This window comes from Sylvia atricapilla, chromosome 7 (assembly GCF_009819655.1).
Source record: "Sylvia atricapilla isolate bSylAtr1 chromosome 7, bSylAtr1.pri, whole genome shotgun sequence".
Taxonomy (NCBI): Eukaryota; Metazoa; Chordata; class Aves; order Passeriformes; family Sylviidae; genus Sylvia; species Sylvia atricapilla.
In genome coordinates, this window is record NC_089146.1 from 18,490,302 (window position 1) to 18,505,772 (window position 15,471).

General features: G+C 34.3%; 1 protein-coding gene across 2 annotated transcripts in view; it reads left to right on the plus strand.

Annotated features, from left to right (window-relative positions):
• TLK1 (tousled like kinase 1) overlaps positions 1-15,471 on the plus strand; it is a 67,990-nt gene that overhangs the window by 25,865 nt on the left and 26,654 nt on the right. For both annotated transcript variants that reach the window (XM_066322830.1, XM_066322829.1), the window contains exons 2-9: positions 52-170; positions 3,663-3,734; positions 8,103-8,178; positions 10,725-10,771; positions 11,156-11,242; positions 12,328-12,417; positions 13,290-13,382; positions 14,590-14,700. In XM_066322830.1, coding sequence (XP_066178927.1) covers positions 57-170; positions 3,663-3,734; positions 8,103-8,178; positions 10,725-10,771; positions 11,156-11,242; positions 12,328-12,417; positions 13,290-13,382; positions 14,590-14,700 — 690 coding nt within the window. In that variant the 5' untranslated portion in view covers positions 52-56. The remainder of the gene's footprint in view (positions 1-51; positions 171-3,662; positions 3,735-8,102; positions 8,179-10,724; positions 10,772-11,155; positions 11,243-12,327; positions 12,418-13,289; positions 13,383-14,589; positions 14,701-15,471) is intronic.

The following is a 15,471-nucleotide window of genomic DNA, read 5'->3' on the forward strand; positions in this document are numbered from 1 at the left end:
TGCAAATATTAGGAAATGTAATAAATATATATATATATATAATTTTTTTAGGAGCAATGGATGAACTTCATAGCCTGGACCCAAGAAGACAAGAATTGTTAGAGGCAAGATTCACAGGAGTAGTAAGTGGCAGCACTGGGAGTACTGGAAGTTGCAGTGTTGGAGCTAAAGTAAGTCCGAAGAGCAGTCATTCAGATCTGCCATCTTTGAAATTTATCTCACACCATCTCTTTTCACGTTGTCAATGTGACTTACTTGTAAAAGCATTGAGTTGAAAGAGGCTCAGAAAAATCCTTGTATGTCTGTTATTTTGCTTTGAGATAAGGTTGATTATCCTGTACCTTTCTGTGACATGGACGTTGAATTGTTCTTAAAAACACTGAGGAATAAGCTCTTTCATAGTTTTGCCGTAGTGCACATGTGATCAGAGATGGAGGACTTTCCCAGTAATTAGGTGGGCTTGTCCCTGCTGCAGATGACCACCTACTTATGGTTCCATTTGAAATAAACAGGGGGAGTCTGGTGGGTCATCTGTTTTTAAGATTAAGCTTTTTTGAAGTTTAATACATACAGGTAAACAAATTATTTCAACATTTCCAGACATTTATATAAATTTTGCTTACTTTCATTGTAGACTTTTTGTTCTTTAATATCTAAGCCAGGATGCAACACTTGAGGAAGAACCTTATGAACACTGAATAATTACCTTCCATATGCTGTGTATTTCCCTTCAGTTAATGCATCTGCAAAATATTTTGTCTTAGTTGTGTATTCTGTTCAAGTTATTAGCTGCAGCTTCCAAGACTGATTTCTGCAATACTATTGCTTAGCCAGAAGTACTCCATTTTACATTTGTGCATTTGAATGTTCTCCATCAAGTGTAGTACTTAATAAATTGATATTTAAAAGGTGTCTAATACTAATTTTTTTAGGCATGTTTCCCTCATAACTAAACTGCTTTTGAATTCCGAAGTGTTAGCAGTGTCTTTGCGTTTTGAGTGCTTCACACAAACTTGTAGTATTTTTAGCTTCTGATGCTGTGTTTTAGTTACCAGTATAGATTACAGAACAAAATACTGCCTGGTAGCATTGATGAAATTTCTGAAGACACTTCATATATCGATGACTATGAACAAACTACACAGAATTGAAATTATTACAATAGAAATTATTACATAGTGATCTTGTGTCATATCTTAATTTGCTTTGGAGAGTGACATGAAGGTTACTGTCACAAGCTGTAAAGAGGTGATGTACTTGTTACTACCATTTAAACCAAGGAATGAATTAAATAGTCAGGTGAAGAAATGAGATTGGATTGACACAGTGACATTGATGCACTATTTAATTGTTTTCTTAGTACGATTGCAAAATTGTGTATTTGCCATATTTTATGCTTAAACCTAGAAAGAGACAAACACAATAATTCTGGTCCATTTTTGCCTTATTCGTTGGGTTCTCTAATACTGCTTACTGCCCTAATTAACCTAATAGCTCAGGTAGTTGCTCATAATTCAAATTACTATTTATCCTTTTTAGTACTCTATCTGTACTTCTGCCTTCATTTAACTTCTACTTTTTGATACAGCTGTTTTGGTCCCTTGCTTTATTGCAAATTTTCCCTCATTATCTGTCTACTGCTGTATGTGTAATACATTTTTTAAAGGCCTTATCAAGTTTCTTGGGGTTCATCTTCTTTAAACTTTGATTCCCTGTGAGTCACTGCTTACCATTTCCATAAATCTGTTGAAGTCTTCTTCTTGTTGTCTGTTGTTCAGCTGATTTCAGCTGTTAGCCAAACGACATTCCACTTTCACATTCTCTGTTTGTTCATCCAAGTTAGCCAGAAAAAGAAGCTTAAAATAACTAATTTCCTTTTTCACTCTGCCATGGAAAAAATACATTTCTTGTCCCTGATGCATTCCAAGATGTGTATCTCATCCAGTTGGTTTCCAAATGGATATCTAGATGAAGTGGTGGTTTTAAATGCTATCAAATGCTTTGATAAATGTTTGCAGAATATGCTATTACCACTCTTCTCTTATAGATGCAGGTCCTCATCTAGGACACTGTTGGTCTTACCTTCTAGTCCTGTGATTTGTTACACTATTAGTAAAAACACAATCATATCAGTTTTCTTTTTATTTCTTTTATTTGTGACCATTCAGTGTATCTGTGCAGATAATGTGGAGTGTAGTAGCCGATCTGGGCTGTATTTGGAAAAAAATGCTTTTTAAAAAATATAGTCTGTAGTCTTGGTGAGGGATGTTCAGACAGGCTTATCTGATTCTTATTAAAAAGACTGATAAAACATTTTTGATCTGATGTGCAGAGGTAGCTGGGAAAATGTGAGGTATAAATATAATGTCCATTGGTCTGCCGTCACTTTGAAGCCAAAATGAGAAAACTTCTTTGTGTACAAACCCAAATCTCTGCATACCAGATTCTAATTTTCCTAAGCTAGCAACACAATACACAGCTTGCAACTGCATTTAATGTTTTGGGTTTTTTTAAATATTCTAGGTCTATTATATTCTTCTAGTAATTAAATTCAGATGGACTCTTATTTATTGGGAATACTCTTTTGAAAGGCCTCCCCTACCAACTGTTTTGCTGAAGAGTTTTGGAATTTCTAGTGGGAAAAGGCCCGTCATGTTCAAGCTTTTTCAGTAAGCAAGGTTGAAAATACAAATGTAGGTTACTGATATTATTGTTGTATCTGACTTGGTTGACCAGGTACTGACACAGGGCAAGGAAGAACTACATACAGACATTTCTGTACTGGAGACTGCCCTGGAGCTGAAAACACGCATGGAAATTCTGTGTGTTTATTTAACATTTCTCTGGAAATTTTAATTTTGAGATGATCTAATTATTCAGATATCACAGATGAGTACTGTCCTACAAACTGACACAATGCAGTAATTTCATGCTCAGGAGCAAAGTGCCTTGGAACTAATTTTCCTTCAAATTATTTGTTCTGTTCTCTTATATAGAAAAGACCAGTCCATGAGTGTAAGAGTTTTGGTGGGTTTTTTTAATGAAAAGATACTCGGCTGATGATGACTTGTTAAAATGTCCTCGTGACATGGCTGTGTTCAAAAGATCTCTGAATAAATCAGCCTTAGCAAACTTCTAAATAAATATTGTAATTTGGGACTATATCACTACTTGGGTTTGCCGTGGTGGTTGTTGTTTTCTCCTCTCACTAATGTAAATTTATTGTTTTGTGGGAAAAAATTTGTTTTAAGAATATAGAATAATACTGTCAATAGGTTTTAATTTTCTGCAAGACAGGCTAGACTATTGCAAAGATTATTTTTTAAATCTATTCCATGACAGAAAATGAAAACCTTTTTTTTAGCTAACACCTATTTTTCTTCAAAAGTTGAAAAATTCCAGTAGTCTGTAGGACTTTCTCCAATGGTTTTGAGTATGCTGGGGTTTTACTTGGCTTAAAAGCAATGGAAATTCAGAATTTACTGTGCCCTGTCAAAATATTCACCTGTCAAACTTACCTGCCTTTCAAGTCACAGGTATTGTTAATAAATTTTTCCGTGAGAGCATGAAATGACTGTTACTTGTTGTAACTGTGAGTGACAACAGTGGATTATGTCTTATAATTCTGTGTATAATATGGAGTATTCTATTTGTCTTGGTAGGCCTCAACAAATAACGAGAGTTCAAATCACAGCTTTGGAAGCTTGGGATCTTTAAGTGATAAAGAATCAGAGGTAAGTGTATGGGGCAGATTCATTATTACCTCAGAATTTTAATGCTAAAAAGTAATTTTTTAAAATTCTAGTTTGATGCCTTATTTTGTATAGAAGATTATAAAGTAAAATGCAGACTACTCAGATAGATAGGAAAGGGCATAAATTACTGGAAGAGGCACTATCTCATGGAAGAGGACCTGTGACTGGAAGAGGTCAGTTTCTTTAAATATTGGTCATGAAACTAGCTGTTTCTGCTTCTCTATTACCTATATAGTCTTGGTCTGAGGATGCATATCAGCTATTGGAGCTGAAAATGCTTTCATAGTTTACTGTCTTTTGTTTCATAAGTAAGAAGTGTTTCATCAGCACAGATAACTTAGACTGATCTGTGGATGAATCCTTGAAACTACTCTAGAAACTAGTTTACTATATTTTCTTTTCAAATAAGGATTTATGCCAAGGACAGACATCCTTAGTAGTCGTCATCTTTATTTGTAAAAGCTGCAGTTGTCACTGTGTATTTTCTTACCTAAATCCAGTTTGTAATCCAAGAAAAGGATTAATGCTTTTATTAGGTTTAAATGTGCAGAGCTCAGACTTCCCATGAGTAGAATATTTTCCTCTTAGTGATCAGCATTGATATATTTGCACTAATACTACAGCTCTTAGAATTTACCTGTTTCAGGGTTGGTGAGTCCCTCTGGCAGTTTTGCCTCTGTGTGTCAAAGATTGTGTGGATAAGATGATAGCTATCCTTTGTAACCAAGAGCAGATTTCTAGCCTAGGCTACACCCTGTGTGACAGTGTGTCACGCTGGAGAGATGGTTATTTGGAATGTGCTGTTGGTGGTATTTTCACATGTCAGAGCTTTATTTACTTTGGGGCCTAATTGTTCATTTGTTAGTCACTACAGGACCCTTTTTTTACTGGGCTGCCAGAAGTGAATTTAATTGATTCCTAAAGCCAATACCTTATAAATAAAAGTTCTGTATGTGTGATTTGTTTTTCTTGTTGACAAAAGCTCGCTATGTTTTTTTTCCCCTCACCTTTCCCAGCTGGATTATGCATCCAACTGCATAGATTATTTTCTTAACTGGAAGATTCTGTCTGCCTGTTGTTTTTATTCATGGATTTTCCTAGAAATACTCTGGGCAGTGATGCAGTTCTGATGTAGATGTGGGAATGGAAATGCACTGCAGTAGCCTGAAGGTTATATGATGCATTATTGCAATTCCTTGACAGAAAAACATGTCTATGAGTAGTTGAGTGATCTCAGAACACTGATTATGTGTGTAATAAGTTTTTGGTGTAGGAAAATGTTATCTTACAGTTCTATACATGAGATACAGAGGCAATGCTTTTCGAAGGCATGTGAGTTTGAAAGTCTTTGCACAGTGTTTTAACCTCAAACCATGCTTCTGGGTAAGGATACTGTTTTGTCTTTTAATTATTCTAAAACTTGTGTTCTAAAATAGAAATGGACTTCTTTTTCAAAAATGTGCCTGCACAGAAGTCCACTGTGCTCCACTGCTCAGTTAAAGATGAGTCTTAATGACATTGAGTATCAAAAAACGTTTTCTTGACTCTTTTTCAGAAATCGTTAGTTGTATTCACTTAAATTATAATTGTAATGGCAAGTATGTTAATAAATTTTTACTGTTCTTAAAATTACATCTGGTTACTTATATGCTAAAGTACCCTAAAAAGTAAGCAGTAGATCTCAGTCTTGCAAACAGGTTGTGGAATTGTTTAGTTGTGTTGGTTTTTGTTTTAATAGCGTGACCTTGAAGGTTGCATAGTGATAGTGATGGTAGTGTGGAAATAAGAAGACTTGCTGGTTGGGGAAGCAGTGCCATCATTTGACTTTGAAAGACCACTGTTGTATTACAGCAGATCTTGGGAGGAAAAAAAAGTAGGTGTGCAAATCTCAGAATCATTGAAATTAATTTCTAGCAAGAGTGTCAATTTCTGATCAAACCCTGATGATGCATTCATGTAATTACTTTGTGCTTTCATCATGAAGTGGCACATTAAGTCTATGAATGTGAAGGGAAGACTCAGGGGAAGCACAGTGAAGTTGAGGGGAAAACTAGGATCAAGACCAAGATGTATGAGGCTCTGCTAATATGCCAAGCTCTGTGTGACTAATATAACTACAATCTAGCATTGGGTAACCTTAAAACTATTTTATCTTGCTTATGTAATAGTAAGATTTTAATCTAAATCTTGGTTAAATGTAAATACTTCAGCAGCCACAGAAAGTAGCTTCAGTCTTCATTTATCAGGGAGATGCTCCCCAGCCCCATTAGTCTTCAGTTTCTTGTAATTCATGAGACTCCATTCATTAGGAAGGATTTTGGAGTACATTTTCTAGTGATTGATGTGTGCTGTACATTATCATGCGAATTTTCTGCTTAGAAAAGGGGAACATGACCTTGTTGAGTAACCTCATTAATAACCTCATTAGTGTGCTAGTACTTTCTAGTTTGGAAAGTTAAATTAAACACTGAAAGAAATCAGAAGAGCTTAAGGAAATAGACATTTATGAATTACTTGAGTTTTAAAACTATAAACCTCTTTAAATGGCTGGTTTTTAAATACAAGCCACAGCAGCTGGAAACTAGTTTTGGTGGGGAAAATCTTACATGTTTTGTCATTAATTAGCTCTAAAACTTTCTTTTTCTTGATACGGTAGGTAAAAATGACTACATTAGAATGTAACTGCAAAATTAAATGTTGGAAAACAAGAATAACATGAAAATGCTTGGTAAAGTAGTTTCAATATGTTACCTATTTACCTGGCAATAATTCCAAATTATTAAAGTAAAATTTCTAAGCTATCCTTTCTGCTTTTAGAATCAACAGTCTTGAGATAACTCTATTTCCACGAGTCTGTGTTTTATACTTTGCCAATGTATGATAGCCCTGTAAAACATGCAGATGTCAGTTCAGTGAGTTTATTTAAAAAAATATATTTAATTTAAACTTAATTTATAGCATGATAATACATTTGTGGTTATAAAGCTTCCAAAGGTATCTTTATGAAGCTGCACACAGAGTCAAAACGCATAAATACATGGTATAGGTAAGGAAGACCTTTCTTGTCCTGCTGGTTCTTTTATAGACTAATAATTTTCTTGGGATCACAGGTAGCTTAAAGTGGTTCTTGCCAACATAAATACTGTTGGGTATTTGTAGTAAATTCATATTTGAGGATTTTGGAATTGACATGTCCTTGAAATTATTCTACTCTTTGTTGAAATTTGAATGCTGATTTAATTTGCTGTGTTAAGAAAGCATACTTGGAGCACCAAATGACATATACAATGAAATGATGCTATTATGAGAGAATGAGGCATCTTGTCACTGATCTCGAATTTAGTCTGAGCTATTAAGGACCACTGGTTTACTGTTCAACTAGTAGTGGTAAAACAGTTAATGTAATGTCTGCTGTGCTTTCTCCAGTTCTGTATGAAGCACCATGAAGAATACACACACACAGAGCTGCAATATGCTGAACAAGAGCAGCTTTTATTATTTAACTTAAATTGGAGACACTAACTGGTTTGAATCCTCAGATCAAAGAAGAGCAAATATAATTTAGAGATGCTTCTGATCACAGCCCTTTCTTGTTATCTGTGTTGTACATGGTGATTGTAATTTCTAGGCAACTATAGAAAAATTCAATCCAGATATATTAACAGATGTGTGTTTTTTCACTTGCTTTTCTTGCTTTTCCTTGAGATAAAAGTATCTGGGGAGGACAACACTTTCTAAGTGGATATATACTAACATTCTGAGCAATTTTTGCTCTCTGCTTTTTCCTGTTTTTCTTTCTTCGTAATCCTCAACAGATTCTAGAAATCTATACAGTTTTTGTTAGTCTGGAAATACCTTTTGCACTTAGGAAAAAATGTAAATTATTGTCTTCCTATTGAATCACTAGAACTATGAGTTTTTGCTAAAGCAGTATGTAAAAAAACACCATCAAGAATTAGATTCTATTTCACCTAAGTATTAAGCTTTAAAACACCCTCACTAAAATACAGAGATCTTGGTAAAATGTAGACATAAATGAAACAAAAATGGTGTTCATAAATCCTGGAATGAATGAAAAAGAGTAATTGCTTAACAATTAATATGTGGATCTGCCTTTTGGGAAATAATTTAAGAATTACTTCTTACTTTCCTAATTACCTCTTCTAGTTTGTACCTGATTGACCAAATATCATATTATCTAGTTTAACTGTGCTCTGAAATTGCATCCCTGCTGAATTGTGAAATCATGTTTTATGGATGAGGATTTAAATTTATTTCACAATAATACAGCAATAATACAAATAAATAGAGCTTATGTTGCATCATGTTCTTTTTTGTTGTTTGTAGACTCCAGAGAAGAAACAGTCAGAACCTTCCAGAGGAAGAAAAAGAAAAGCAGACACTCAGAGTGAAAGCAGCCAAGGTAAATTAAAATGTAAATTTACTAGGTAGTGATTTCATGTAACACAATTTGGACTGTTAGCCTTTAAAAATTCTGTCTTTTCGCTTACGTAAGGTTGGTGTTATGGTTTGGATGATAAATTATGTATTCTTCTCACCTTCCCATTTGTCACTGGAAGGGATGGGCACTAAAATGTGAACTGGACTGGTAATTACCCAAAAGAATCATGAGCTGCTGCATGTGTAACTGATACAGCTCTGTAATCTTTTCAAGAATTACAGCAATTCTTCTCATGCAAAATACCTTGTGGTTTGAATTTATTTTCAGTAGATAAGGGGGAAAAGGGATTACTGATTACAGTATCTGATGCTTGTTTCACAGGTACATATAAAAATTGAATTTTATTCTTCCTTTTCTGTGGAAGATTGTAGTAGTCTAGAGGAGTGGGGAAATCATGATGAGACTGATTTCTAATTTAATATTTACAAAGTTTAGTTTTTGTCATTCCTCTCTTTAGTGTGACTTTTGGGCGAGGACTGGTGGAAATTTAACCTCAGGAAAAAAATTCACCAGAAGGGGAATGGAAATAGTTCTGATAACATCTGTAAAAGCTTTATTTTTAATTTCAACAGAGCTAGAAAATGTCACTTCAGATATAAAGCTATATCGTTATAGATAAAGATATATATATGGGCTCCATATCTGGAAGTCTTTGTGATACAGCATGCTATTAGTAGAAGAATCATGTCGTTTGATTAAAATTAATTTCTTCCTAAGTGTTACTTCGTAGACACCTGCTTTGTTTAAAGAACCTGAATGAAATTTCCTATTTTCATTGTTCTGGTAGCTTATCCTTCCTGTTACTAAAGAGTGTTGAAATTAGAGATGATAGAGAATTTTGGGACTTTTTAATATAGAAGACATTATTATAATGTCTTGTAATCACTGTTTTGCTGTCAGGAGCAGTAAAACTGAGCAGTGTGCAGTGCAATATTCTCGAGGAGCAGGCCTCTTGGAGTGGTACAGTAGAGTTAAAGCACAGCAAAAAACTCCTATTGTATTGGAAAAAAGAAACTAGAGAACAATCTCTTGTATAGTGCATACTCAGGATATTGACTTTGTAATATGTAAATTAATCGGTAAATGTTGAAGAAAAGGATTGTTTAGAGCACAGAAGTAATTGGAAAGTGGTATAAATCAGTGTAAATCTATTCATAATTTGCTGTGCCAAAATAATTTGACATATTTCTTCAGTGCAGAGTTCTGTAACATGGCATCAAATAGTTTTTTCTATACTGAAAAGAAATGCAGCCTGTCTCATTTATCTGCACGAAAGCGGATTTGATAAAGTGATGTATGGGAATTAAGCATGAGGACAGAAATCACTGCAGAATTACAGGGTAGATAAAGAATTGGCTGGAGGGAAGGGGCAGCAGTACATACACTGACAGGGTAACTACTGGAGAAGTTGGCTGTGTGCTGTTCTAGGTCTTGAAATTATTTTACCTCAATTTTTTTGTTACAAGTCTTGACACAAAAAGGGCTGCCAAATGTTTCTGGTTTTTTGTGTTGCTTCTTAGTGACACAGCATTATGCAGCAGTGTCAATACAGAGGTACAGTAAACTAGAGAGAATTCATCAGGGCTGAAATAATAGGAAAGCTTGAAAATCTTTACTAAAAAGATTTAGTAAATTGAATTTACTAATTGATTTGGAAATTGAATTTATGGATCTATGGGTAATGATCTCCTAATATATTGCAAAAATTTCTTTCTATAAAGTAAAAAGCTTTGAACAATAGTCCATTTCCAAGATGTCTCCTAACAGGTTGTGTGGCTTGTGCAGGAGAAAAGCCTTCTCTTAAGCTTTATTGGTCATCTTAGAGCCAAAGAGAAGAAAACATTCATGCATTGGATAAGGTATAGGTGCAATCTCCAGAATGCCACATATGGGTCAAGTCCTTCTGTTGAATTAGTTAGTTCTCCTGAAGTCTCAGTCTGTTTAAGATAAATTCTAATCTCATTCTCTGGTGTTTTATTTCCCTAGTTAACACTGTGAGTTACCCAATTTATAATCAGGTTAAGAGGACTGGAAATACTTGTCATTCTCTATGTCCTCACTGTTACTGGCATGTAGGGAAATCCTTGGGCAGAATATTTGGGCATGATAACTCACCTGGAGTATATAATGTCAGTAGACTTGGTTAATTTGATAATTTTGAGATAGTGATTGAAAAGGGACTTAGAGCTAAAGGTTTGATCTGTAGGATGAGAGATGAGTTTCCTGTTACCTACAAGAGGACTAGGGTTTCTGTAAAGTCTACTCTAAACTGGTTAAGGAATTTAGCGTGACTTAATATCTGATTTCTCAATGAATGGAATATACAAATCCCTTTGTTTTGGCAATCCCCTAATTTCCTCTGTAGGGACATCATGTATTACTACATCAAAGAAAACCAATTAACAAGTGGTAAGATTTTGCTACCATTATTTTATAGGTAAAAATGTAAGACACTTCTACAAGTAATTTATTTAAATAATTCTAATGTATTACTTTATTTATTGCAGGAAAGAGTATTGGGGGACGTGGTCACAAGATTAGTGACTATTTTGAGGTAAGAATTTTGTAACATTTACTTAAGTTTTAAAATTTTATTTTAAAATATCCTTATAGCTTTTTTTGGATGCTCCAACATTTTTGGTTGTAATGGACAGGTCTCTTGAGAGGTTACATCTTTTTTCTTTATGTAAGCTTCTGAGTATTAAACCTTGGAGTACAGATGCAGTCATCTCTTGATGGACCCTGAACTAAAATACAAAAGCCATCATTATCTTTCACACTGTTCTTTAAACAGCTCAAGACTGCACTAATAAAAGTAATACAATCTGATTTACCAATCCTGTGTACAGACAAGCTGTGGAATGTACTGTGTCATTCAGTAGGTGTATAATGTATTTTGAGACGGTTGACTGATGGGAGGTCCCTGTCTGCCCTACAGTACCAAGGTGGAAACGGCTCGAGCCCAGTGCGAGGCGTGCCTCCTGCAATCCGCTCTCCTCAGAATTCACATTCCGCTCCTTCTTCTGTAAGTCTGGCAACTTCATAACTGCTGAGATGGCTTTAGAGTCTAAAAGTAGCAAAACTGAAAACAATCTGTATTCAAAGGGACAGTTTTCAAAGGAATGAGTACTGGGAAAAAGAGTGCATTCTTCCAAGAGGGGAAAAAAAATCAAATTAAGTATTAAAACCAAATTTATCTGTTATCACTGGGTCATTTTTTCATAAATGTCCTTTAAAGACAAGGTAGTTATGTAAAAGAATAAATGATAAAATGTTGTAATGACATCTATTCATAGGCCTCAAACAAAAAAGGGGTTTTTTTGTTACTTATAAGGAAACTTGGACCCATAGCCTGGGACTTTAAACGCTCATTTTTTGATAAATTGTTTTTTTTTTCAATAATTGATACCTAATCTGCCTTTAAAATTTTTTATTGGTGGTGCTAATTCACTTTTTTCCTTCTCATAAGTGCAGTTTCAGTGCTCAGCATACCAGCATGTTATTCTAAATGGCCAAACAAATTTTACCAGCTACAGAAAAGATTTGTTCTCTCTAATGGTAGACCTCAGCTTTTATTCCATGTGCTTTCAACTTCAGGCATCCTCTTGGTCTTGCCAACAGTATTGGGTGTAATACAGATTGTGGAGTTTGGCTTGAATAAGGTATCATTCACACAAACTAGGTTCATTAACAGGATTTGTGTTCTGATCTGCACCAGCTTCCCCTCTCTGGTTCTCCCACGAGAACTAAACACTTCAAATATAACTCACATTATTCTTGAGGTGTGAAAGCTCAGAATCAGGAAAGTAAGTCTTTGTAAGACTGACATCACCTTATGTCGGTCTAGTATTGTCTTAGATCTTTCAGTCTGTTTCCCAAAAGTGGCAATCTCAGTTTTCTCAGAGAATATATTGCATCTGTCCTGAACTGCAAGTGGTGTTTTACACCATACTGATAGCTCTCAGCGCAGTGCTCCAAGCAGTAGCTTGTGTAAAAAAATACCTTGTTTCTCTGTTCTTTGAGATATTCCTGCCGAGATTTGTACCAAAGCTATGCTCATAATTAAATATTACAGCAGTATCTAAAATACTTTGCTTTCATGCCTTTCAGGTTCGACAGAATAGTCCTTCTCCTACTTCATTAGCTTTTGGGGACCACCCTCTTACACAACCAAAGCAGTTATCTATTAAAATTACTCAGGTAACTTTTTGAGTAGATCACTTTAGACTGTGGAAAAAAAAGGGGGGAAAAAAAGAGCTGTGTTTGTTTTTTTGTCTTTTACCTTCTTCTAAACTCTTCAAGACTTTCAAAAGCTTTGCTTTTTAAAATCAGCAAAGCATTTTTCTGTTAAATTCAGCAGCTCGTAATTTAAATAATCTCTGATGAGTTTTATATTCTGCACTTGCTTAGCTCCTAGCATTGTACTTCATAATTACATAGATGACCATGCCGTTGGTAGGTTTTTGCTCAAGATTTTAGCTGTTGAGTGATTTTTGAAGTAGAGGCTGCTTTTCCAGGCAGTATTTGAATTGACAGCTGCCATTGTCATACTGCATTTAAAATCCGACATTGAAGAAGAAAAATGAGATGGATGAGATGGCAGTCAAAATGATCAACACACAATTCTGACATGACTTGTAAAAGCTGAAATCAACTGTTTCATTCTCTCTGCCATTTCTGATGTGATCTGTTCTGCCTTTTGCATTAGTCAGAAAAAGGTTGCTTCACCTGTTGACTGATAGAGAGAAATTATTTAGTTGATATTTACATTCTTCCCCTGTTTTTTATGCTTTCTTATGAACAGTAACTTCTCAGTTGGTGATGAAACCTTTTCATACTGTTTATGGTTTGTCCAAACTATTCAGTTACCCTCAGGATGAGGGAAAGTGATTTTGAATAAGAGCCTTTCATGACACTTCCCAACACCTGAAAATATGATTTTCTGTTCTTGTTGAAAGTCTTAAAACAGTTTATTTCAGTTTATTTAGTTTATTTCTCTGCCTAAAAAGCATAAGAAGAGAATTCTGTAGTTGTAAAAGGAAAGTATAAATATTTCAATATGTTCTTTCTAGACTGATCTCACAATGCTGAAATTAGCTGCACTAGAAAGTAATAAAAATCAAGACTTGGAAAAGAAAGAAGGTCGTATAGATGACTTACTCAGGGTAAGTGTTGGACATGGGGTAAAGGTGTTAATGCAGATTAACAGACTGAATATGAGGACAGTTTTTTAGATTTTTAAAAAATACATTAAAAGGTATAACAAGTTTTTAATTTTTGTAAATTTTTTCTTAAATCTAAGAAGTTGTATGATGAAATGTGTAGGATTTTTTTTTCAGCTTCTGTGCTACAACTTGTTAATGATTAAATATATTTGTAGACCTCTGAAGGTGCAAAGAAAGCTGATGCCATCTGCAGTTGATTAATTCCTTAAATTCGTATTATAATTCACCTAAGGGATGGTTTTGGGGTTTCTTTTGGCTCTAATTGTGAATAGCCATTATCTGTGAAACAACTGTTGGCATTTTCAGAATGGAGGTGATTGTGACAAATAATTACAGGCAACGAATAACTACTTTAAGTAAGACAACTATGCTATGCTGTGCACTTAGACCTGCTTTCAGAAAAAAATCTTAATGCTTATGCTTTTGCAGGAAGCACTGGGGGGGGTATACAGAAATATGAAACAAACCTGTGTTCACAAGTTGTAGTCTGTTTAGTTTTTGTACATGTACATACTGTATGTAAAAATATTGATCTGTGCAATCATGTACTAAGAAATTGTATATGTAGATTGTTTTAACACATGTTCAGTGGTAGGGAACAGACAACCCTAAGCTATTTTGTTGATAAAAAATTTGTTTTAATCAAAAGAATATTGTTGTGGGATTTTTAAGGTGCTAAGTTAATATAATTGGAACACAGGCAATTTGTTAAACTTCCTACTCAGATCATTGAAATTGTTACCATTCTGGAATTTTTGCTTTCTTGTAAATGGAAGATGTTAGGATTCACATGACTTAAGAGATCATATAGAAAGATTTGATGCTAAAATTTAAATTTCCATTTTGAATGTAATTGGAGCCCTCAGTGGAGAGCTGAACATGAGATTGGTACAGAGCTTTTATATATTCTCATTATGCTGAATGCTCTGTAATACAGAATGCGGGACAATGTAAAGGGAATAAAAAGGAAGCAAGGCATCCTTCTATAGATAGGGATAGATATGTGAAATGATATTTTTGTTTAGATAAATAGATGTGTTTATCCATGTATGTTCCTTAGTCATGTGAAAGTAGATATATTTATTTTCTGTGACAATTGATTTAAAAACCAGTGTTTCAATATTCGTATTTTGTATATATTTATTAGGCTAATTGTGATCTTAGAAGACAAATAGATGAACAACAAAAACTACTTGAAAAATATAAAGAAAGGTTAAACAAATGTATTTCAATGAGCAAGAAGCTTCTAATTGAAAAGGTAAGTTTACTGCTCTTAAAATCTTTGTGAGAAAAGCTGGGAGGTAGCAGAAAAGCTCCCATTATGATTCCTTCATTTTCACTTCAGCTTTTTCACATTAGTCACTTGAGATTGAAACTTCATATCCATGGTCTCTATCTGGCAGTATTTTTATAAACTTGAATAAGCTAAATAAAATGTTTAGCCTTTTCCAGATGGTGGAAAAGGTACCTTTTCAAGTTAAGGATTTACCCATTGTAATTAATTCAAAATAGCAAAGCATAGAAGTTATGAATTTAGTATATGGCATATTTTCTGGACAAGTTGTAAGATCACAGTGGATAAAAGAACTTTTGAACATAATCTGTTGTAACAAAGAGATGGATCATCTCTGTTTGTGAGACAAGTGGCTAAGGTAATTTTTGATGTGAAATGATAAAAACACCATGTTATCTCAAAATTAATGGAAAAAAGGAAATGAAGATGACTGCCTTCAGAGTACTATTAATGAAAGCATTATGTATTTGAAATTTCACACCAATTATATTTAAACTAGTAGCAATTTATTAGTAGACAAGGATAACCTGTTTCTCTCCCTCTTCTTTAAAATAGCTTCATTTAAAAAGAAGTTAAAAAGTTATTAGCAAGTCGTGTTATTAGGAATTAAGATACAAAAAAGTTTAAGATAAACAGCCCCAATGCCTTTCCTAGTGCTAGCTGCTGGATCCTGCTGTCATACACAAGTGTGTAAAGCAAGCCATTGGAGGATTCAGGAGAGTTTTCTCACTAGCA